General features: G+C 40.4%; 1 protein-coding gene across 2 annotated transcripts in view; it reads left to right on the top strand.

Annotated features, from left to right (window-relative positions):
• The window catches only part of SLAIN1 (SLAIN motif family member 1), a 53921-nt gene extending 30583 nt beyond the window's left edge, over positions 1 to 23338 (top strand). The window contains exons 3-8 of one of the 2 annotated variants that reach the window (XM_070471530.1): positions 8664 to 8813; positions 10066 to 10215; positions 12510 to 12854; positions 17390 to 17545; positions 20654 to 20936; positions 22245 to 23338. In XM_070471530.1, coding sequence (XP_070327631.1) covers positions 8664 to 8813; positions 10066 to 10215; positions 12510 to 12854; positions 17390 to 17545; positions 20654 to 20936; positions 22245 to 22320 — 1160 coding nt within the window. In that variant the 3' untranslated portion in view covers positions 22321 to 23338. The remainder of the gene's footprint in view (positions 1 to 8663; positions 8814 to 10065; positions 10216 to 12509; positions 12855 to 17389; positions 17546 to 20653; positions 20937 to 22244) is intronic. The other variant, XM_070471531.1, reaches the window with a different exon arrangement.
• The last annotated feature ends 483 nt before the right edge of the window (positions 23339 to 23821 follow it).

Raw genomic sequence — 23821 nt, 5'->3', positions numbered from 1 at the left:
TCAGTCTTTCGTTGGTCTTTACTACAACATGTTAGAAAAAAATGACAGTGAAGAGGCATGCTATCAGCCATCATTGTTATATCTCAACCTGTGACATACCCTTGCAATAGAATATTAATCCTATGTATCAGAGGGAATATTAGAAAACTGTTACGTGTATTATTAGTCCAAGGGTTGGCAAATGATGGCCATATCTGGCCTCCTACCTGTTTTTGTATGGCCTCTTTTCACATTTTTAAATGGTTGAAAAAAATTAAAAGAACAGTATTTCATGACCCATATTTTCTGTTAAATTCAGCTCCTGGTATATTAAAGTTCTGTTGGTGCATAGCCGTGGTCACTCATACATGTGTTGTCTATGCTTAACGCCACGATGGCAGCGTGGGCAGAGTCGAGTGGTTGCAGCACAGACCTAATGCTGGCAAAGCCTGAAATGTTTACTGCCTGGCCCTTTAGAGAAAATGTTTGCCAGTTCTTGTGTTGGCCTGTTGCTGTGATCTCTGACTTTTGTTGGCATTAAACACAGCCATCTACCCCTTCCAGACCCGTATCTGACTCCTCTTACTAAGATCTTACCCTGGATCTCTCAAATTCCCTAGTGGCAAATAACCTTCAGTCACTAGAGTTTTTATTTTTTCCCTTACTACGTGTAACAGGTGGTCACTTTGACATTTCTATGAATAATACAACCACCACAGTTCAACTATCTTAACCCAATAGGACATAAATGCCCTGTAGGGAATCATGAAGCAGACGCTTGCTAATGTCACGTGTTCTGTTTAGGACTGCCTGTTGAGATTAGTTTCCTTCCAGAGAGATGCTGTCCAGACTCACCTACATAATAGCTTATACTTGTCCCAGGCCATTACTACTTCACAGATTCTTTATTCCAGCCTCTGCCTTTTCAGCATGTTTGTTGCCTTCTATTTACAGATAAGAGGCCACAAAACCCACCTTCACCTCCCGCCTTCTCCGCTGCTTCTCCCTCTCCCACACCTAACGCGCCTTCTTTCAGTCTTTCTTTCCCTTCCTCACTGTCTCCTCGGGTGCTCTCATCCGTGCCTGTGGCTTCACCTGACAGGTGCTTGTTGACGTCCTGTGGCCTGTTTGTCTCCAGCCCTCTCTCCTGAATTCTGACTGCTGGGCACCAGCATGTAGGCCTGTCCTTGAATTCAGTTCATTTTTTCTTAAGCGTGCTCATCTCATATCTCTGATTTTAGTGGATGACCTGTGTCTTAGAATCCTTGGGGTTTGGCTTTGCCTTCCTTCTTCCCTCTGCTCCCTGTATTCATTGGGTCACCAGGTATCTCCACTTTAGCTTGGATGTCACTTAACACGTTCTCCCCCTGTGTTCTGCTGATACTTAATTTGGTGCCTTGTGAGGTCTCACCAGCTCCGCCATGAAGCCTCCTGACCAGTCATCAGTCTCTACCCAATTGGTGCACCATCTCTATGGCTGTTTATGCCATCATCAAATAGCATAGCTAGTCATGACTTTCTCCTTTACAAAGTCAAAACACCAATTGAACATTAAAGCCAATACTGTATACTAGCAGTCCCCAACCTTTTTGGGACCAGGGACCAGCTTCCTGGGAGACAATTTTTCCACAGACTGGAAGTAGGGGGATGATTTTGGTTTGATTCAAGTGCCTTACCTTTATTGTGCACTTTATTTCTGTTGTTGTTACATCAGTTCTGTCTCAGATCACCAGGCGTTAGATCCTGGAGGTTGGGGACCCCTGTTGCATGTGACAGGACATAAACAGATCCTCCCAACCTCTCTAGCCCTGATTCTTCTCCACATTCCCTTTGCTTCTGTCCTAACATTGGCCATTCCCCGAATATGCATCTCTTGTTCATGTCTCCGTGGTTTTGCATGTGTGATACAGTTGAGCAGTTAGTGGAAAGTGCTCTTATAGGTACAGTTCTTCAGCTGGTTTCAAGCTGGACTGACATGTCTAGACTCACCTTTCTCTTCAAAGATATGCTAAGTTGTAGTTTTAATAGGTATAAGAAAGTTGGCAAAATCATTTAGCTGTGAAAGTAGGAATGGTAGAATGGTTTGAAATAGGGGAATATTAGTGAAGCTGCCAAGATTTTAACCACATTCAACCTTTATGTGTTGAACATTGTATTAGGTACTCGACTGGCTCTGTCTGTGATGAGGGGAAAGTGTGAAAATGATACTTTGAACAGCAGAGCGTTGCTTTATTTTGAACTTTTTTAGGTTGATGCATACTGTCCTTTTGAGGAGTATCACTAGGATTTTCACATTAGATCACTTATTCTTTTTATGTGAATTAAGCCATGCTGAATTATTAGATTTTGATTATATCCATGTGTGTGTGTGTGTGTGTGTGTGTGTATATATATATATATATATATATATCTTCAACAAAAAACTTGAATATTTACTATGAGTCTAAGCAAAGATCAGTATATGGAGTGTCTTTGTTTCTGGAAAAATTTTTGTTAGGAATATTTAGTGTGGAAAATTTAAAATATTTACATTCTTTTTTAAACCTCTCCCACTACCTATCCTTTATGGTTTTTCTTGACATTATCACCACTGGAGCATTTATCAAATTGATTTTTGCAGAGGGAGTCATATTTTGCTTAATGATGTATAAAAAATAGCTTCACAGATATAGTGTAATTTTTTTTTTAATTTAGACAACTTTGAAGGGGTACATAAAATAACTTGACAGGCCATTATACACTCAAACTAGCTTCTCTCCAGGAAGATGAGGGATCCATCCACAATTTAGTATTGATACTTTGTCACGTTTATTTCAATAGAAAATGCTTATTACAAGGTGGCAAAGTTGAAAGCTTCAGTTCAGTCACTCAGTCGTGTCCAACTCTTTGCGAGCCCATGAATTGCAGCACGCCATCCTCCCTGTCCATCACCAACTCTGGAAGTTTACACAAACTTATGTCCATTGAGTTGGTGATGCCATCCAGCCATCCCATCTTCTGTCGTCTCCTTCTCCTCCTGCCCCCAATCCCTCCCAGCATCAGGGTCTTTTCCAGTGAGTCAGCTCTTTGCATGAGGTGGCCAAAGTATTGGAGTTTCAGCCTCAGCATCAGTCCTTCCAATGAACACCCAGGACTGATCTCCTTTAGGATGGACTGGTTGGATCTCCTTGCCATCCGAGGGACTCTCAAGAGTCTTCTCCAACACCACAGTTCAAAAACATCAATTTTTCAGCACTCAGCTTTCTTTATAGTCCAACTCTCACATCCATACATGACCACTGGAAAAACCATAGCCTTGACTAGATGGACCTTTGTTGGCAGAGTAATGTCTCTGCTTTTTAATATGCTATCTAGGTTGCTCATAACTTTCCTTCCAAGGAGTAAGCATCTTTTAATTTCATGGCTGCAGTCACCATCTGCAATGATTTTGGAGCCCCCCAAAATAAAGTCTGACACTGTTTCCACTGTCTCCCCATCTATTTGCCATGAAGTGATGGGACCAGATGCCATGATCTTAGTTTTCTGAATGTTGAGCTTTAAGCCAACTTTTTCACTCTCCTCTTTCACTTTCATCAAGAGGCTTTTTAGTTCCTCTTCACTTTCTGCCATAAGGGTGGTGTCATCTGCATATCTGAGGTTATTGCTATTTCTCCCAGCAATCTTGATTCCAGCTTGTGCTTCTTCTAGCCCAGCGTTCTCATGATGTACTCTGCATATAAGTTAAACAAGCAGGGTGACAATATACAGCCTTGACGTACTCCTTTTCCTATTTAGAACCAGCCTGTTGTTCCATGTCCAGTTCTAACTGTTGCTTCCTGACCTGCATACAGGTTTCTTAAGGGGCAGGTCAGGTGGTCTGGTATGCACATCTCTTTCAGAATTTTCCACAGTTTATTGTGATCCACACAGTCAAAGGCTTTGGCATAGTCAATAAAGCAGAAATAGATGTTTTTCTGGAACTCTCTTTTTCTATGATCCAGCGGATGTTGGCAATTTGATCTCTGGTTCCTCTGCCTTTTCTAAAACCAGCTTGAACATCTGGAAGTTCACGGTTCATGTATTGCTGAAGCCTGGCTTGGATAATTTTGAGCATTACTTTACTAGCGTGTGAGATGAGTGCAATTGTGTGGTAGTTTGAGCACTCTTTGGAATTGCCTTTCTTTGGGATTGGAATGAAAACTGACTTTTTCCAGTCCTGTGGCCACTGCTGAGTTTTCCAAATTTGCTGGCATATTGAGTGCAGCACCTTCACAGCATCATCTTTCAGGATTTGAAATAGCTCAACTGGAATTCCATCACCTCCACTAGCTTTGTTCGTATTGATGCTTTCTAAGGCCCAGTTGACTTTGCATTCCAGGATGTCTGACTCTAGGTAAGTGATCACACCATCGTGATTATTTGGGTCGTGAAGATCTTTTTTGTACAGTTCTTCTGTGTGTTCTTGCCACCTCTTCTTAATGTCTTCTGCTTCTGTTAGGTCCATACCATTTTTGTCCTTTATCGAACCCATCTTTGCATGGAATGTTCCCTTGGTATCTCTAATATTCTTGAAGAGATCTCTAGTCTTTCCCATTCTGTTGTCTTCCTCTATTTCTTTGTGTTGATTGCTGAGGAAGGCTTTCTTATCTCTCCTTGCTATTCTTTGGAACTCTGCATTCAAATGAGCATATCTTTCCTTTTCTCCTTTGCTTTTCGCTTCTCTTCTTTTCACAGCTATTTTTAAGGCCTCCTCGGACAATCATTTTGCTTTTTTGCATTTCTTTTCCATGGGGATGGTCTTGATCCCTGTCTCCTGTACAGTGTCGCAAACCTCTGTCCATAGTTCATCAGGTGCTCTATCAGATCTAGTCCGTTAAATCTATTTCTCACTTCCATTGTAGAGTCATAAGGGATTTGATTTAGGTCATACCTGAATGATCTAGTGGTTTTCCCTACTTTCTTCAATTTAAGTCTGAATTTGGCAATGAGGAGTTCATGATCTGAGCCACAGTCAGCTCCCAGTCTTGTTTTTGCTGACTGTATAGAGCTTCTCCATCTTTGGCTGCAAAGAATATATAATCAGTCTGATTTCGGTGTTGACTTTCTGGTGATGCCCATGTGTAGAGTCTTCTCTTGTGTTGTTGGAAGAGGGTGTTTGCTATGACCAGTGCGTTCTCTTGGCAAAACTCCATTAGCCTTTGCCCTGCTTCATTCTGTACTCCAAGGCCAAATTTGCCGATTACTCCAGGTGTTTGTTGAGTTCCTGCTTTTGCATTCCAGTCCCCTATAATGAGAAGACGAGCTATTGGTTGAAAGCTTAACCAATCCCAATTGTATTCTTAACAAGAAAGCTTTAGAAACTCTTTAGATGTGGGGAGTGGAGTACAGGACAGTGGATAAGGGTATGAGTGAGATCATCTTTAAGTACCTTCCAGATGTTGTATTTGGTGAAAGGCCACTGCACTACTTGAGAAAGGAAGAGAGCAACACAGTTAAAGTGGTCAGTGACCGACACAAGCCTGCTAGTGATGCTCAGAGCAAGCTGGCTGAGGGTGGCGTGAGTGGCTGGAAGTGGGTGAAGGAATAGATGTGATGCAGCAAGAGATGGCCAGGGTATTGGTCACGGAAGTGACCGTAGGACCACACGGGTGCAGACAGAAGTGTTCTGGCAGAAAGGGATGAATGACTTGCCAAGTCAAGACTTGCCAAACAAGTTTGTTTAACCCAAGTTGAAGAATCCCTTTACTTAAAACTCTGGAGTAGGAAGATAGGAAAATTAGCTGTTGAGAAGTTTATCACTCATTTTGACCTTCATCAAAAAATTGTCTTGCTGCTTCCTTCAGCTCAGTCACTCAGTCATGTCTGACTCTTTGCCATCCCATGAACTGCAGCACACCAGGCTTCCCTGTCCTTCACCAACTCCCAGAGCTTGCTCAAACTCATGTCCATTGAGTTGGTGATGCCATTCAATCATCTCATTGTCTGTCTTCCCCTTCTCCTGCCCCCAATCTTTCCCAGCATCAGGGTCTTTTCCAGTGAGTCAGTTCTTCGCATCAGGTGGCCAAAGTGTTGGAGCTTTTAGGACTGATTTCCTTTAGGATTGACTAGTTTGATCTCCTTGTGGTCCAAGGGACCCTCAAGAGTCTTCTCCAACATCACAGTTCAAAAGCATCAATTCTTGGACACTCAGGTTTCTTTACGGTCCAACTCTCACATCCATACATAGATTCTTAGAGTCATTCTGATCATCATATCAAGCCTCTCAAATAATTTGACATCCTTATATGCAGAAAATCCATTAAATTAATTGGAAAAGCAAAACTGCCCTATGAAAAGTTCTTTTGATTCTAATCTCTGTGAAAATGCTTCCCGTTAAAGTTGTTCTAGTCTTCAGCTACAGAGCGAAGAACAACTAGGATGCAGTGGCTTCCACTCTACTCCCCTCTCCTCCTCCTCCACAGCCTTGGGCACTAATACAACATCACTGTTTTGTTTGCTTGCCTCCGCAACAATTCTCCTCCCTTTTCTTAAAATCCTCCATGCCAGGAGGACAATGCAGAGCTTTCTTTCTCGCAATAGATGCTAATTGTGTTCTTAGTTGGGATCTTGCTGTCATAGCCACGATCACTGTGCCATTATGCTGTGTGGCTGGGGCACAGAAGTCATTGTGCAGGGTAATGAATGCTATTTAGTTGTGATACGTTGTCGCCTGCATCTGTGGGTGAGAACACGCAGTCACTGTAATCTGGTGAGTGATCAGACTGGTGTGACATAACATCATCTGTTAAGCAAGTGAGCAGTCACAAAGAGCAGTTGGGTGTTTCTTTTTTCTTTAATATAGAATTGTTAATGAGAAACTTTGGAGGTATGAGACAAACTACATAGTGGGTGTTGCATCTTAACTGCTATTTCTCAGTGTATCTGGGCCTCAGTTTACATATCTGGTGGTTTAGGGCAGGGAATACCAGCTCTGCACATCTCTGCTCTGGGCAGGTTGGGAAGGACTCCTTAACCCTGAGAGAATTGCATGTTGGATAAGGGTCATGACTGGTGTCAACCAGGAACGTGGCTTCCTGGCAGAGTTCAGTTCTTGAAAAGTGTGGATTCTGAAAACAGAATCGCTGAATGCAAATTCCTCAGCTAGTTCTTTCTTCTACATAGGGAACAGGTACTTCTGTAATTGTTCAAATGGGATGTGCTGTTTCTCAAGAATTCTTGCTGAAGTAACAGGAAGCATTTTGCTCTTGTAAATAACCTTAGTGATATTTTGCAAGGACCTCACTAGCCCCGGGATTGAAGCTCATTAACTTTCTTGCCTGCCCACAGCTTCTTCCTTTCCACCCTGCTGCCCCCTATTTTTGAACACTTTTCAGCTATTTGCTCATTAGTAGTGTCGTGGGGAGTGCATTTCAGAGCAGTCGTTTTTATTCATGTTTCTTCAAGTTTTGTCAAATTTCCAGCAAATATAACCAAGTTACTGCTCAAAGTGAAATCTAAGTTATATTTTTAATCTAATTTTTTCTTCCCTCCTATCCTGCTTTTATATATAGTGAATATCCACTTAGTATACATCTAAGGGATTGCTTTTTAGAAAAGTGTTTTTTGACTAGCACAGTACTCCATGAAGAGAGAGGGAGTGATTTTAGATGTGACTTAAGTTTTTTTTTTTTTTTTTTACAATTTAGTGTTTTTATGACCCTGAGGTCCTGGGAATTTTGGAGGAGGGAAATATGTTAATTAGGAAATGTGAGATAATGTACAGTTAGATCACCTGCCCATGCAGGTACATTTGTTTTTGTTCCTTGTTTGTTTCTTCAGTCGCTAAGTTGTGTCCGACTCTTCTCGACCCCATGGACTGTAGCCCGCCCGGCTTCTTTGTCCATGAGGTTTCCCAGGCAAGAATACTGGAGTGGGTTGCCATTTCCTTTCTTCCTTATTTTATAGTATTAAATTAATAATATGTGTAATCCTACCTTTAAAAGTTACATAAATAACACATTCAGTGCAGAAAATTTGGAAAATATTTTTTTATGAAGAAAAAAATCCAACAGATTATCAGTTATCTCTATGCCTGCTATCTAAAATATCAGTAAGTTTTGGTGTATATACACCCTTGTGTTATTTTTATAGATCATTTTTCCATAAAATTTGTTTTGGCCTCAAGCCCATTCAGAAATGTGGTAGTCCTTTTAAGTTTCTTCAATAATCCATGAACAAGTTTTCATAAAAATATTTTGATCAACATTTGTTAATATTAAATGGATTGAAAATAAACCTTAGAAAAAAAATAGGACCATTAACAGTTAATATTAAAAGAACTTTCTGTAATTATAAATTGCTTTGAGTTTTTCTTTTGACCTTAACATTTTATATTATTAAAACATTTCAGGTTTTGTGCAGAAATAGAAAAACAGAAAACATTCATAATGAGGAAATTAAAGACAAACTTTCATTGTTATTTAGACATACTGACTGTAATCAAGGTGCTTCTGATTGATTTGTTCCTAATGGTGGTGGAAATAGGACCCTTATTCACAAATAGCCCATTTTTACATGGTTTTCCCTAAGATGGATGAGAGTCAGCTAAGAGTGGAAAGTTGCTTTGTCTCTTCCTTTTTTTAACCCCTCCCCTTCCTCCCTCTGACCAGCCCATGTTTGCCTCTGCAAAGCTAACTGCTGCTGTTTGTTTTCTGCTTCTGTGACAGTCAGCCGATGGCGAAGTCTCTTCCCTTCAAATGTCTCACTGGCTTTTCCCTATAGTCCTGTGGCGAGACTCAGCCCTTATAGCAATGGCATTAATACTCCCAGCTTCTCTAAAACCTCAAATAAAGCAATACTAACACCTGAAAAAACAGGTAATATTTCAACTTCTTGATTAGCTGCTTACTTTGTGAATCGGTCACCAAACACGGCTTAAAAAATAATCCACCTTTCGTTGAAAAGCTTGAGGGTAATCTTATCACGATGGGGAGTTTGCTGCACACCTACTTTGGATACGATAAAGGCTAGCATTAATTTATACTTAAATATCATTAACCTGCTCTTCATTGTGTATAGCAGGCAGCTTTCCCTCCTTACCAAATGTATATACTACATATATGTATTTCCAAATGTGCTTTTAAAATTAAATGTCAAACAAAATAGAGGTATTTTCATTATGGTTGAAGATTATAAGACTTTTACATCTTGTTTAAAAACTTTTTGATAGCTTTTTAAGTCAGGGTTATATAGAAAGAATAGTCATAGTAGCTTTTTATGTGATGGCCGTCTCAACATTTCCTTCATTGTTTGAGCACTGGTGTGATTCCATTCTTATAATTTTCTCTCTTGGGTCCTTTCTTCCCTGGTTGTTGTATCTCAAGTCACTACTTACTTTCATGAGTGACTCCTGGTCTCCTGTGATGACTCTGTCATCATAGATGGAGTGATAAAGATTTATGAAGGTTTTGTATGTGCTTTTGTGTGGACGTGTGCCTTTTGTGTGTGATATTCTTACCCATGTATGGCACTGCTGTTTGCACCTGTTTAAAAAATGTACCAGATTAAAATTTATTGTAAAATATATATCCATTATTACCAGTGACAAGCATGTCTGATTATTAACTGGAAGTGTACAGCATGTGCATCTTAATGCCTGTAGGTATATACTTAAGCTAATGGGATGCAGATTTAGCATTATTGATTTTTCTTGTCTTATGGTGGTAAAAAAAAAAAAACATATAACATGAAATCCACTGAAATCTACCTTCTTGACAGTTTATTTGTGGTGTACAGCAGAGAGTGGTTTTTTGAACTATGAAAACTCAATTTGGAAAAAAAACAGAAAATGAGTGGTTTTGTGTATATGAATTACAAACATGTGAAAACATGCATATTGTCTGGCCATTGTCTTGTCATAGTGGTGTGCTGGTCATTTTTTTGTTGACTTATGAAAACAGGAAAAATACAGAGGAGTCTTTTTTTTTTTTTTTTTTAATATCCGTCAGCCACTCTATGTCCTTTGATTGGAGAATGCCTTGATTTGCTGAGTGTTGACGTGTGAACTGTGAAGCACATACAGATATCAGTTCTTCAGAGTTAATAACGAACATGTTTCCTTGTTTTCAGGTCACACACCCAGGGGCTCCCCTCTCAGTCCCCAGTCGTCCATAGACAGCGAGCTGAGTACTTCCGAGCTGGAAGACGATTCTATCTCCATGGGATACAAGTTACAGGACCTCACAGATGTTCAGATCATGGCTCGTCTGCAAGAAGAAAGTATGTTCTTCTTTTTAAACTAGAAAATGCGATAAACTAGAGGCTTCTACTTGAAATCTAAGATTTCAGGCATTTCTCCCCCAGGTAATGGGCAAACAGTTCTATTCTTTCTCTATACCATCCTACTCTGGAGGTGGAGCAATTAAGTGCTTCTCAGTCTCATGACCATTGTGTAAAGTATTAAGATATACTCCAGCCAAAATACGTGGATGTAAAAACATTGCCAGTATAGCCACTGTGGAAACAATTTGCCAGTTTCTTAGAGAAACTTCCATTTCTATAAGGCCCAGCACATCGTATTCTTGGGCATTTATCCTAGAGTGATGGAAACTTGTGTCCAAAAACACAAAAACATGTACATGAATGTTCATAGCAGCTTTATTTATAATAATAGCTAAAAACCAGAATGATCTCTAATGTCCTTCAGTAATAAACTGTCAGTCAAGCTGGGGTACCTCCATACTGTGCAGTACTACTCAGCAAGAAAAAAGAAGGGATTTTGATAGACATTCCATCTTGGGTGTATCTCCAGGGAATTATGCTGCATGAGAAAGATGCCCCAGGTTGCATATTGTATAATTCCCTTTAGATAACATTTTAGAAATGGATGGCATAGTAGTGGCTATTGGGCTCAGGGACTTGGTGTGGGCTCTCAGGAGGGAGGTGGGCATGGTTATAAGAGGGCAGCATGAGGGATTTGGGGAGCTGTAGCATTTTTGACTGTGGTGGTAGGTATACCAGTCTACAGGTGATCAAATTGTTTAGAATGTAATACTAACACTTGTACATATATATATAAATAATACTGGGAAAAATCTAAATCAGATGGTTTGTATAACTGCCAGTATTTTAGTTGTCCTTTTATTCTATGATTTTGCACAATGATACCAGAAAGGGAAAGTGGGCAAAGTGCACACACACAAAAATCTCTATTATTCCCAAGAACTGCATGTGAGTGTGCAGTTATCTTAATAAAAATTCAACTAAAAATGCCTTCTCAGATGCAAACTTTTATATATAGAGAGAGTGGATAAACAACAAGGCCCTGCTGTATAGCAGAGGGAACTATCCAGTATCCTGAGACGAACCATAATGGAAAAGAATATGGAAAAGAATGTATTTATGCATGTATAACTGAATCACTTTGCCATGCAGCAGACATTAACAAAACATTGAAAGTTAGCTATATTTTAATAAAAAACATACACTTCTCAAAATAGGTAATTATGGAAGAGGAGATAATTAGAAATGGGACAGTTTAGGGGATAATTGGAAATGGTTGTACAATAAAGTTACAGCAAGTAATCTGAGAGTGAACGACTTCCATGGTATTAATGGTATCAAAAAGCGAAAGATGATGTAGATCACAGAACTGGACTAAGCTTATTTTGGAGTTAGCTTCTCCAGCCAACATAAATAGAAATAGCCAAGTATCATTTGAGCAAAACAGTTTCCTGCATTTAGAATTGGGCAAGGCTACTATGAGAAACACCGTATTGCTTGTGCAGGATTAAATAAGATAACATTTTGAGAGGAAAAGTGATTTTTTATATTTTGTAACAGTAAACTGACAGCTCTTTCTAAAAAATAGGTAGCTGAGAAATGTGATGTCAGCCTCAGAAATTAAGTAGTCAGGCACAGACCACTTTAAAAAAAGTTGTGAGTTGACAATGGGATAAATAAGTAGAGACTTCAGGTTGACTATTTTTAGATGACTGTCATTGAAGATGACCCCAAACTACTGAAATTTTGAAGTGTCAGCATGCTTTGAAAAAGGTAACATTAGTAACAAAAAGAACAAGAGAAGTGACCTTGTTAAGGAAATATTGTGCCTTAGGTTTTGAACTTTCCTTTGACTTTGAAAGCTGGGGTGGGGAGCAGGAGGACCTCCTACCTGGGCAGAGAGTTGATTCTTTGAATTGTCTAACTCACAGTTAATGTTCCTAATGATGATGAATAGTTTTTCCTAAGCAGCCTTCCTAAGCATCTCTCCAGATTTCATCAGGAATTGCTTGGGGATATTGACAAACACTGATTGATGACCTGGAGCCATGTATTTAATCATCCCTGGAATTAGGGCAGTTTTTTTTTTCTCTTCCCCCTAAAACAGGATAGTCTAGTATGAGCTGTCTGTTTGGTAAGTAAATGTGTCTGTCTTCTTGGGATTTAATAAACTAAGAACAAGACAGTGGGTCTCCATTTGAATCGTGCTTGGTATGAATTTTCCTGCAATATTTGATTGCAGGAAACTGAAATGCCTCCTAAGGTAATAGTATTTCCTGTTGTTCTTACAGGTCTCAGGCAAGATTATGCTTCTACTTCAGCATCCGTGTCGAGACACAGTTCCACTGTGTCACTGAGTTCAGGAAAAAAAGGGACATGTAGTGATCAAGAATATGATCGATTCAGCCTGGAGGACGAGGAGGAATTTGATCATCTGCCACCACCTCAGCCCCGTCTTCCAAGATGTTCCCCTTTCCAAAGAGGAATACCCCATTCACAGACTTTCTCCAGCATTCGGGAGTGTAGGAGGAGCCCCAGTTCCCAGTATTTTCCTTCGAATAATTACCAGCAGCAACAGTATTATTCACCTCAAGTCCAGACTCCAGATCAGCAGCCAAATAGGACCAATGGAGGAGGTAGGTTGTATTCTGCTTTGGTATCTGGTATGCTTAGATCTTTCATGTGTGGCCAAGAAATGGGTTTTAAGGTCAGTATAAATAATGGATAAATGTTTCTGAGATGAACTTAAGTACAGCCTCAAGACCTTACCAGTTCAGTTGGTGTACACTTAAGTCTCTAATTGATCAGCTTCTGATTACGTGTCCGAGACTTAGAGATTTACAGCTTCAAGAAAACCTCTGTGATGTAACAGATGGAGTCAGAAATGGGAAGCACCTTTATGTTGCGCCTGGTACAAGTGTAGTGCGGCAGAGTTACGGGAGTTGAGGGGCTCAGGGAGAGCTTCAGAGAGCTGGAGGCACAGGGCTGCACCCCCCATTGTCTTTCTCAAAACCCCGCATCTCTCCCCGCCTGCCTCTGGTTCAGAGCGATGGGTGGTGAGCCTGGACGACGGGGCTTGGCGAGGATGCTGCTGGTACATGTGGAGACCTGGGGGAAGTTGGGGTGTGTCTTTCCCCTGACTTCTCGACATCGTGAGTTAAGGTCTGCACGGCAGTGCGCATGTGGAGGCTGAGGTTGTGTGTGGTAACAGCAAGGCGATGTGTCCTGATGTCAACACAGATGGTGAGAATATATGTTATTCTCTTTTGTATTTTTTTTCCTAACTCCCTCTTCATCATTTATCTTCCTTCCCCACTCCCAGGAGTTATAGATCATTACTTCCAAGAACTATATGGGGAATAATCATGTGATATTTTAGCCTGGTATGTTTTTACGATAATGATCAGTCTGACCCTCACACACAAATCCTGTAGCGTATGGAAAGACAAACCATATTTATAAACTAATATTTTTGAATTATTGTGTAGCACCATTTCTCACACCTGGGCCCAGAAATGATCATTTAAGCAAGTTATTTAAAAATATAGCAAGGGCAGATACAAATTGTGCTAGTCATCACCTGCTAGCATGTACTAAGTTTTTACTTTCTCTTCCTCTGTAGTTGTAATTATTCATGCTAATTGAGAGATCATTTGAATATATTTAAGGTTTAATAGTTAGCACTTATCTCTGCTTAATACTTGCAGATTTCAAATCTAAAAGAAAACAGTGGCAGGTGAAGTGACTGCCACTGATGACCAATTTATTAAAGCTCATAATGTCAAAGACAGTAACTACCGAATCATTAAAACTGCAGGAGCAAGCACCCAGAGATGTTCCCATGAAGGTTTTTTTTTTTTGTCACATCCTGCCTGTCCAGCAGATGCGCCCTCTGCATTTAGATTAGTATTGTCAGTGGGATCATTGTTCCCCCTTAGAAAAGTGGTGTTAACTTACATTCAACACCATTATGAAAAGGATTAGGTTTAAAACCTGTGTTACGATGGTTCCTATTAGGAAAATGGAAACATATCTCAGCCTCGTGCCTGAATGTAGTAGTTTTATTTCTCTCAAAGGGCTGGTCTCCACATGCAAAGGAAATGGAAGATAACAGCAGTTCTCTGGATTGAACTTCTGGCTAATCACCTTCATGGCTGAGCACACAGCTCTGAAGGCTGGTAGATGCCGAGTTGCCAGCCTGGCTTACCACTTACACCTTTCCCCGTCTTCCCATGTCTCTGAGTTTTCATTCAAAATGCAGACAAGTAACATCCCTTTCTTAGAAAACTCAGATATAATTGGACATCAAGTCATCTGGTATACATTCTCCTTCCTTTAACATGTAATCTTTTAACCTAAGTTTGTTATAAGGAATCAAATGAAATGATGACTGTTTCGCCGGAAACAAAAATTGCTGAAAAAGTTTAAAGTGCCAAAAAGTAAAAGTTGTATCCTAATCTCCACTTTTTTTTTTAACTTTTACTAATATGGCTCAGATATCTGAACCTTCATTTGTTACCACAGTATTATTTAAACAAAATTGTAGAATGAGTTGTAACTTGAAAACTAATCTATCAATTATTTTTCTAAATTATTAAAATAATATAGATGGAAGAAAATAATTGTTATATTACTGATCTAATTTAATTAAAAATAAAACAGAAATGTGTGTTAATACTTAACTATTTCCATAGCTCGTACACTGCCTGGGCTCAAAAGGGAGGGCTCTTCAAAGTCCTCGGAATATTTCTGGGGCTCCTGGGATTAAAAGGAGCACGCAGTCGTCCCTCCTTACCTGTGACTTCGGTTACCCATGGTCTTCTGCAGTCTGAAAATGTTAAGTGGAAAATTCCAGAAATACACAGTTGTAAGTTTTAAAGTGGGCGTTGTCCTGAGTACCGTGAGGCAGTCTTGTGCCTTGCTGCTGTGTCCCGGCTGGGACACGAGTCAGCCCTTTGTCAGGCGCATCCAGGCTCTGTATACTGCCTGCCTGTCATCCCTGTGGGAAGAACGTCCTATATGTAAGGCTCACTGTATGTGTTAGTCACTCAGTCCTGTCTGACTCTTTGCGACTCCATGACTGTAGCCCGCCAGGCTCCTCTGTCCATGGGCTCTTCCAGGCAAGAATACTGGAGTGGGTTGCCATTCCCTTCTCCAGGGGATCTTCCCAACCCAGGGATCGAATCTGGGTCTCCTGCACTGCAGGCATATACTTTACCATCTGAGCCAGCAGGGAAGCTTTATAAAGTTCAGTACTATGTATTAATACTGTTGATGGATTCGGGCGTTCCCGAGGGTCTTGAAACGTATCACCTGCTGATAAGGAGGGGAGAGACTGCTGTATTTGGAGTAGTTCGTTAGGTGCGATAAATGATGAAATCTTACAGGACATTTGCTAACTGTAATTTTTAGGATTTGGTGGGGAAGGAGGGTGATCAGCGACATGGTGTTAGCCCAAGGACCTGTATTGACGGGAAGGCTAGATTTAGATGTTTGGTGGGTAACTGGCTGCTGCCTTTATTCCTTAATGGATCCCTAAAGATGGATAATAGAAGAAAAGATTGAGAAACAATGGTCTAGACTAAAATCCCACTGAGAATTGGAAACTCGCCTAACACACTGTATACCATGAGTGAATGACAGTTGCTCAGTCACATCAGACTCTTTGTGACCCCATGCACTATAGAGTCCATGGAATTCTCCAGGTCAGAATGGGGCGTGGGTAGCCATTCCCTTCCCCAGGGGGTCTTCACAACCCAGGGATCGAACCCAGGTCTCCCACATTGCAGGCACATTCTTTACCAGCTGAACCATAAGGGAAGCCCACTGTATAGCATTCAAATGCGTTCATTCATTCATTCCACAAAGTGAGGAATGGTGTCCAAGAGGAAGGACCAGCATGCTCACGGATGCAGGAACGTGTGAAGTACTTGGAAACTCCGTGGTTCACTCTGGTTGGCGAGCAGGCTGTGAGGCAGGGGCAGCAGCGGGTGAGGGTGGAGAGGTCTGCAGGGGCCACACCTCGGAAGGGTCTTTGCTCAGCCCAGGAGCGTGGGCTTTCAGAGGAAGGGGAGTGAGTGGAGGGTTTTAGGAAGTGGCTGGAAGTCACCAGCTGTATGGAAGGTGGGGAGGAACAGACGGTGCACAGAAACCCGTTAAGAGGATTTTGTGAAAATGTGGATGACAGACAATGAGGTCTGTGCTAGGGTGGTAGAGGGAGATGTGTTAACTACTTATGAGGCAGAATTGACAGGACTTGGAGTTGAGGAGGAGGAAGGGAGGGGAAACTTGGAAGATTACACCCCTTTTTAGATTAGGTGACTTCAGGGATCTAAGTGATGTGGATGGAGCTGTGTGTGTGTGAAGGGAGAAAAAGGAATCAGATTTGTCCTTGAATGGGTTTTTGCTTAGTATTCAAATATATCTGTTTTCTGAGCTTGAATGACCCAATACATATACGTTAGTTTGGCGGGCATGGTATTAATTAAGAGAAAACTATCTGCTTTGTAGAGCTACAGCCTTTGCTTCATGACTGAATTAAAATTCACCAAGGTCTGTGCGTGGCTTACTCTCTGCCGCCTCTTAGCGGTTGAAGGTGTATTCAGCAAGAAAAAGAAGGGGAAGTGTTTGAAGTCTCTTAAGGTTTGGTGGCATACTCATGACCCTTAAAACTTGGCAGAAGTTAATGTGATCATATTGATGTGATGAGTGGCTATCTCAAAACATCTCGTTAGAATTTTAAGAATTTTTTCCTTTTTGATGCTCTAGCAAAAGTATCAGTAATCGTTGGTTTGACACCTCTGGGTGTTTTTTTTTTTTTTTTTAACTAACATGTAACAATTTCTAGGTTTTTTTATGTTAATGGCTGTAAGATTATTGTTTAACCTCATTTCAATATAATTTTATCTAAGTACAGACAGCTAATTGACTAATCCCTCCCTCTTTTGTAGAACAGATGCTTTCCATTAACTGTTCGGTGGAGCCTTTTTGAAGATATTGTCTCCCTAAACGAGGGGTAATCAGTTAGCTTCTTAGAGTTCATAACACACATGATAATTTGTTTGTCATTGAACAAAATATGATTTCTCTTTGTATTTGCTTTTAAAATCTAGTGTCTTAATCAGCATAAAAGTAGAGATTCTTTTTTTAACACAGTAAAATACTTTTCTAGACAAGCTCCGAAGAAGTATGCCTAACCTAGCTCGGATGCCAAGTACAGCCACTGTTAGTAGCAATGGGAGTTCTCCAGTCACCGTGCGGAATAGTCAGAGTTTTGACTCAAGCTTGCATGGAGCTGCAAATGGAGTTTCAAGAATACAGTCTTGTAGTAAGTATGACAGTTTTTTTGGTAATTCTTAATTAGTTGTAACACCATTAGGAAAATACCTTACTATTTCATTTTCTTTCTCTGAACACTACAGGAAACTTTTCTCCTTGTGACTTTTATTTTGTATTTCACCATTAAGTAGTATTTTCACCAGTGCCTATGTTACCAATTAATAATTAGCAAATTACATGTTAGCCTTTATACCTAAGGATAGAAGTAAAAGCCCTGAATGGTGATTGCTCTCTCTGCTCATCATACAAAAGTGTTTCCTAGGCAGTCCTGCCTCTTTCTAGCTGTGCACTTTATGTGTTTACTCAGAGCAGAGCACAGCTGTTCTGTCCAGCTCTTACTGTGGTCTTGTTTTGTGTCAGTCCGTAGCTTTCCTGGGGCAAATGAAGTTCTGTTTCCGTGCGGCTGAAGAGTAGGGTTTACCTGCTTCATTGCAGTTTGCCCAGTCTTTCATTGTCTGTATGTTTTACCCAGTGATGAGCAGCGTGGTGAGAGTACAATCTAGCGTTTTTGTGTTCTCACTTTGTCTGGGGATGTCGTGGCTCCAGGTTCCCCCCACCAACTCATGCTGCCTGTGTGGGTAGTTGGGGTTAAGTCCAAGACTGACCGCTGGGAGGCAGGTTCAGGGCCACAGGCCCAGTATTGATATGCCCAGACCTGGAAGGCCAAGTATGTGGCCAGGCGCCGTCAACCAGATGTCTCCAGTTTGCACCCGGCAGACCCCGTGGAGCCCCTGAGAGACCCCGGGTGCCGCCAGCACATGCTGAGGGTGGGTCAGAATTGTGGTTGCCGCCTGTGCCGTTCACTGTCACACTTACTGCCGCGTTTATCTTCCGTCCTAGCTTACTGGTTCACTCTGGGTGTGGACCGTGGTTCCTCTGACTTTCTGTCCGCAGCACCTGACTTGCTGCTGGGCACATTGAGCTCTCAGGAGCTGTTTGAGCGAATGTATAAATGAATGCTGTAGGGCTGGATCTTAGGGCTTCATCTGTTAACATTTGAATTAAAGGCTTGTGTAAAGACCCAGAAGATAGCCTGGGAACTGATGGTGGGAAACGGAGGATTGCTTTCTAGTTTATGTCAGGAGGTTAGGACAGATGGCCAAACACATCATGATGAAATTTAACTGAGAGAAAAGTTCTGTGCTTGAGTATCAAAGTCAACAGTATCAACATAGAAGGGGAAAATACAGTAGTGACAGTAGCAAATAGGCTAACAATTAGGAGTTTTTGTGAACTCTTCATTCATTGTGGATCAGTAGCACAGTTTGAGTGCCAGAAAAATGTATGTAACCCAAAATGGAACATACCCTACAAACAATGGAAAGTCTTGATGGAAGTCCTGAAAAAATGATGAGAGCATGTCAAAAGGATATAGGAAACAACTAGATGAAACTACCAGAGACCAAACTTGCGACAGATTGAGCCACAGAATAAATGGTTATATTAAAAGATTATAACCCATAGATTAAAATAAATAATCATAGGTTCATACTTAATTGAATAAATAAATGGAGTAGAGGGGAAATTCTTCTTTATAGAAGAATTGCAATTAATAAACATAAATGAAGAAAATAGAAAAATCATTGTGTGTAACTCAGCCATAATAATGAGAGAAAAACAAAAGAACTTGAGTGTTACTGTGTAAGAGGAGGTCAGTCATGAACTTGTTTCAGATCTCAGGACTCTGTTCTCATTGACTTTCATCCCTAAGTGAATATCCTTTATACATCATGAGTGTATATAAACATCATGCATGTATATAAACGTCATGTGTGTGTATAAACATCATGTGTGTGTATCATGAAGAGCTAGTTCTGGACTGCTGTGCCTTCTGGAGTGAACCAAGTGAGCAGAGAAAGTGGAGAGACAGCATGATACAGAGGGAAGACACTAGGTTTGCAGTCAACAGCTTGAGTCTGGGTCTTTCCTTAGTCATAAGTTCATGGGAAACTGTATCCTTTCTGATCCTTATTTTCTCATTTGTAAAATTAGGATTGTGTCTATTAATCTTGACTAGTTTCTATTATTTCTTTTTAAACTCAATGTAGTTACCTATCTTGTGTGGGACTAATAGGACTGCCCTCCTGAAATAACTCTTCTGGAGTTTCATTTTAAATGATACACTTTTTGAAATTTCATTTAATCTGTAGATAAATTTTAGAATTGGTATCTTAACAATATTAGTTTTCTAATTCATTAACATGGAATATTCCCTCATTTACTTAGATCTTCTTAACTGTCAAAGTTTTGTAGCTTCCTGTGTAGAGGTTTAATACAGCTATAGTTCAGTTTATTCCTAACTATTTTATCTTAAAAATGCTTTTATGAGTAGTGTTTTTTTCAAATTTTAGTTCACTGATAATTTAGAAATGCAACTGATTTTTTTCTATTTTGATGTTCTGTTCATCAGCTTTGCTAACTTCACTTATCCTAAGAGTTATAAATTTGGAATGTACTTGTAATATAATACATCTGAACGCCAACGCATATTCAAGAATGTTCATAAAACCCCAGACTTAGAAGTAACCAAGCTTTGCATCATCAGGAGAATGGATTTTAACATACATTCTGTGGAATACCACACAGCAATGCAAATATGTGGATAAATCTCAAAAACATAATGTTGAGTCAAAGAAGCCAGTCAAGGAAGAAAACATACTCCGTAATTCCATTTACATGAAGTTCAAAATAGGAATAACAAATCTGTGGTGATAAAAGTGAAAGTAACAGTCACTTAGAGGACGTGTTGACTGGGAGAGGATATGTGAGAAGCTGCTGAAGCGCCGGCAGTGTTTGCTATCTTGATGTGAATATGGTTACATGAGTATGTTCGTGTCACAATTTCATTTCACTCTAGGCTTAATGTTTAGGTGCCTTTAGCCTGGCGTGCTACAGTCCATGGGGTTGCAAAGAGTTGGATTAGCACAACTTAGCTGCTAAACGATAACACTTTATATATATTGTGTTTCAGAAGAAACTGGGCCTGTACGTAGATACCTTTATTTGGGCATTGAAAACCCTTTCAGACAGCATCAGCGTCTGTGAACATGACACGTGCAGACAGTGGTAAACGTGCATATGTTCTTTGTCCTCCTAGTTCCATCCCCAGGACAGCTCCAGCACAGGATCCACAGCGTGGGACATTTCCCAGCGTCAGCGCGGCAGCCTCTTAAAGCCACGGCCTACGTGAGCCCAACCGTCCAGGGCAGCAGTAACGCACCCTTAACCAGCAGCTTACAGCTATACTCCAACACGGGGATCCCCACCCCCACCAAAGCTGCAGCTTCCGGCATCGTGGGCCGCAGCGCTCTTCCAAGACCTTCACTGGCAATAAATGGGAGTAACCTGCCTCGAAGCAAAATTGCACAGCCTGTCAGAAGGTGAGAGCCTTGGTCCGTTCTTCCTTGTAGCCCTGCTCATCGCCTGCAGTTAGAAACTGCTCCAGGCACCGCCCTGACGTTCCCTCTGTCTAACCCTGGTCGGTTCCTCTGCCCCTTCTGGCCTGACTCGTGACCTTCCGCCTCTGGATTCAATATTTTTCAATCTTTTTTTTTTTTTAATCAGAATGGGCACAAATGATGTTAGGCATGTACACAACACACCCTTCTCCCACAGTCATGATTTAAAAAGCATCCTAGTGATATTTAGTTGGGGCTTTATTAGCTTATGTTGGGAACTTTGGTATGTTCCAGGTAGAATTTTTTAAACTCCACATTGCTTGCCGGGCACATGTTCAATAAGCTCACGGTCATGTTATGCCCTTTCTGAAGTGGATCTGCTGGAGTGTTTTATGGTTAAAAACAAGTCCATAAAAGTGAGTTGACAAATTAGATGATGTGGCAGTGGAGGCAGTAAATATATACAACTCTTACAAGAAATTAGTATTTGAAGGAGGAGAGGGAGGGGGAACCATGGTGACAGTTTGCAAAGGAAGTGGGAACAAGAAATTTTTCTTTATTTATGCATTAAGGTATGTATAGTTTGTATTTTCTGATGCTTAATAGGTGCTCAGATCAAAAGCAAATTCAGAAACTTTTGCAAAACAAAAGTAAATAATCTTACTATCCAGATAGAGATCACTTTTGTGTATGGTTAGTTCAATGCAGGGCTGTGTTTCATTCATGACTGAATAAGAATCACATTGTTTGATGCATATATGTTAACTGTGGACAGTACATTTGTCCTGGGATGTCTGTCTTCAAACTAATCTGGAAAAGCTGTCATTGCCAGATAGAGGGTCTGGTTCCCCAAACTTAGGCAAACATTGGTTTTAATGCTTTTTAAAAATTCGCTGCCAACATAATAGGCAAATCTCTTGATTATTTGTAAGATTGAATACAGTAGAATTACATGAAGACATTTTCAGTGAAGCAACCACTGATATTTTCAGGCCATTTTTCTATCATGTTGATCTTTCTCTGATTTTAAAATGCTCTTACTACACTTTAGGATATTGGTAATTTTCCAATTATGTTGCACATCTGCCTGTGCACACACAACACTTGTGGCAACGTGCTGAGAACTGGGTTTTCCTGCAGATGGGCATGTTGACGGCTGGAACCACAAGGCACATATGGGAAAGTGCCAGCACGCTGTCACTGCTGGGGCGGGGGCGGGGAGATCAGAGAGAGTGATGGGACTTGTGTGGGGTTACTTACAAGCCGTTTCCTTTTTTAATCCCTTCACAGTTTCCTTCAGCCTCCAAAACCTCTGTCTTCACTCAGCACGCTGAGGGATGGAAACTGGAGAGATGGTTGCTACTGATGCAGTTTTCTGTACCCTTGAGGAGTGGGAAAGAACTGGAAATGAGGGTCGTGTTACCCAGCTGGCTGGGTAACAGTGGGTGTCAGGATATTCTTTCCCTTCTGCATTTTAACACGTTTACTGCATTGTTTTTCAATGGACCAATCACCAGAGACTAATTATTGCACTTAAATATTTGCCTGAGATACTGCAATGTTCACAGATCCACGGTTGCAGTATTGTGAGACTTAGAGCTAGAAAGTTTTTGTAGAACTGATAATGTACCTGAATCCTTTTTGAGAGAATTGAGATGTATCCATAATGCTTTCTTTGCCATCTGAGGTGTTTTTTTTTTTTTTTTAACCTGTTCAATTTACTTACGTGTTCTAAACATCTTCCCATTACATATTCTGTATTTTAATACATTGCATAATTACAACTAGGTTATATAACATATGCTTTGAAATTTACTTTTTTATAGTTTACAGGAATTTTATTTTTTGTGCCTATTTCTTTTTACACCTATGTGAACCACTATGGAACAACTTAAATTTTGTGCCATAAAAATATTTTTGTGGTAAGGTACTATTTTTTTAGCTCTAGGGATATATCAGCAAAAATCCATCACACAATTGAGACATAATTTTCTGTTGAATGAGCACAATGTAAGCTGAAGCATTGCAAGGAGACAGCCAGACAGCAGCGTGAAATGGGTCTTGTTGTTTTCATTGTTAATTTATTGTCACTCCTGGCTTTCATATTTATAATGGCATCACGAGCTCATTGCACTTAATACCTGCAGTGTTTGCTACTGTACCACAATTGATTTTCAATACTTTTACAGAGGGTGAAACTGTAACATTTTATTAACAATGCTTCTGGAAATGAATGCATTTTAAAGCAAATAAATCTTTTTGATAGACCTTTTACAAAATCCATTTGCACTAATGTATGCTTTCTTATGGGATATGACTTAATATTTGTTACTGTGTACACTGCTGTTTTGGAATGTTCAGAAATAAAGACTATTTCGGCAATATCAGGTCATGCATGAATGTGCAGCATAAATGATACCAACCCCACACCTATGTTTCACCGCAATTGTGAAAGTGTTGCGATGCTCTTGTACAGGTCGGTCAGACCTAAAGTGGGTAGGCAGAGTATTCACATTTGTAAACAACTCTTTCTCTCAAATGCTTGGTATAAGAGATGTGAGATTTTAGTTTTGTAGTGGGGTTTGGGTCCCGCGTAGGAAGGTCACTAGAACCCAAAGAACCAGAAACCCATTCCTGGATGAATACTGTCAGTGGAGATGCCAATATTCTATGGGGGTTGAACTTGAAGTACTTTCTCAGTGTCAGTAAAACAGCAAGGTGTTATTAGTCTACACTTTATTCGCTATATATTGGAAAACTTTTTGCCAGAAGGTGCCATGGAAAGGTTAGGTAAAGGTTTTAATGCGAAGTTTTAAAATAGAGTTTTTCTGAAGTTATTTGAGATTTTTATTTTTTAAAAAGTGTGC

Source organism: Odocoileus virginianus, chromosome 8, assembly GCF_023699985.2.
Source record: "Odocoileus virginianus isolate 20LAN1187 ecotype Illinois chromosome 8, Ovbor_1.2, whole genome shotgun sequence".
Classification (NCBI taxonomy): Eukaryota; Metazoa; Chordata; class Mammalia; order Artiodactyla; family Cervidae; genus Odocoileus; species Odocoileus virginianus.
This window is presented reverse-complemented; position numbering and strand designations above follow the sequence as displayed.